Below are 1,703 nucleotides of genomic sequence, written 5' to 3'. Positions count from 1 at the left end.
GGACGCAACTTCCACGAGAACTGTTATCGCTGTGAGGTAAGAGCACACGGATTGAGAATATTCTGGGAGGTTTTATAGGTTAATGATAATTATTGATAATAATATAGTGCCATAATATGATATACTGAACTAATGATAAATCCCCCCACACACTGTGGCCCCCAGTAAACTGATGTTGTGTCTCTCAGAAATGTCAGGTCCTCTTGTCCCTGGAGCCCACGGAAAGCGGCTGCTACCCCCTGAACAGTCACATTCTCTGCAAGTCGTGTCACCTGTCCTGGAAAGACGAGCTGTCCTAAATATGGAGCCCCCCCGAGCTGGGCTCCCCCCGTATCCACCAACCCGGTCAGTAAACCCAAAATTGGGATCCTGGAATGACCAATGACAGAGGAGGACGGGTTGGAGTCAGCACAGAAATTATTCACCAACCAATGCCGGGAGTAGCCAGGCCGGACAATCATGGCGGCTCCGATCTCCAGCAGCACCTTATATGCAGATCCTGCCACAAACATGATGGTTTCTGATCTGTCCATTGATATAATGGGGACATTAATGAAACAATTGGGTGAATTCTGCACTCCGTGTATCCTCTATGTGTCTGTCCTTCCTGCTTCATTGGTGCCAAAACCAGAACCCCCCTCCCCTTGAAAGGTACACCCTGTGCATTGTACACATGGCGGGGCTTTCACTTGGTGTAATACCCCTCCCCTCGGTGTGTCTGGTTGTTGTTGTGTGTTTTGTGATATTACAATGCTGATAATACAATCTTTGTGTATTGCACACATTGCCTGGAGGCCTCCAATCTATTTCTGAGCTCATGGAAAGTGGAAGTTATCAGCGGCTGGCCAGGAATGTCCGATAACAGCACTGGCTGGGTGCGCCGTTCTCTTCTGGTGCCAGGACGTCGGATTCATTCTGCAAAGAGGACTTATAAGGCAGCGGCACCAACTCTACCGAGCCCTTCACACCATGTGATTAGGGGGCAGCAAGTGCACCACCTGACCAGTCCCTGGATACATTGTATCCCCTGTGCACCACCTGACCAGTGTGTGAATCCTGGGTGCACCACCTGACCAGTGTGTGAATCCTGGCCCTGGATACATTGTAAATTTTATTTATCTGTTCACAGGCTGTGTATGTACATTCTCACACACAGGAACATCCTGTACATCGCTGTGTAGGTAGCACTGTGTGATTGGACATTACATGACTTCTGTTTGTTGTGTCCTGGGTGCATCCCATACCCCATCTGCCCCTTCTCATATCTGTACTTCCTCAATGTCCTGTACACACAATATATTCGTCTCCTGCCCGGCCTGAGATGCCATATATACAACTTTCAACTCACCCCAACCATCCGTCATTCGGCCTTGTCTGTGCCTTCCTGCCAGGATCTCTATGCCTGTACATCGGGGCAGTTGTGTTCTGTGTATACCCCCTGGTATTATGCTGTATGTAGAGCTGGGTTCTGTCTGTGCACCCCCTGGTATTATGCTGTATGTAGAGCTGGGCTCTGTCTGTGCACCCCCTGGCTTTTGTCTGTGCACCCCCTGGTATTATGCTGTATGTAGAGCTGGGTTTGGTCTGTGCACCCCCCTGGTATTATGCACTGTGCACCCCCCTGGTATTATGCACTGTGCACCCCCCTGGTATTATGCACTGTGCACCCCCTGGGTTTGGTCTGTGCCCCCCTGGTATTATGC

At 50.0% G+C, this 1,703-nt stretch overlaps 1 protein-coding gene across 1 annotated transcript in view; it reads left to right on the top strand.

The window, feature by feature from the left end:
- The window catches only part of FBLIM1 (filamin binding LIM protein 1), a gene marked incomplete at its 5' end in the record, with an annotated part of 3,535 nt that extends 2,753 nt beyond the window's left edge, over nt 1-782 (top strand). Inside the window, 2 exon segments of the mRNA XM_072425650.1 lie at nt 1-36; nt 189-782. Of these exon segments, the coding sequence (XP_072281751.1) occupies nt 1-36; nt 189-299 (147 nt within the window).
- Between the last annotated feature and the right edge of the window lie 921 nt (nt 783-1,703).

The sequence above is a fragment of the Pyxicephalus adspersus genome, chromosome 11 (assembly GCF_032062135.1).
Source record: "Pyxicephalus adspersus chromosome 11, UCB_Pads_2.0, whole genome shotgun sequence".
Lineage (NCBI taxonomy): Eukaryota > Metazoa > Chordata > Amphibia > Anura > Pyxicephalidae > Pyxicephalus > Pyxicephalus adspersus.
The sequence above is the reverse complement of the archived record's forward strand: the minus strand, read 5'-3'. Positions and strand labels throughout refer to the sequence as shown.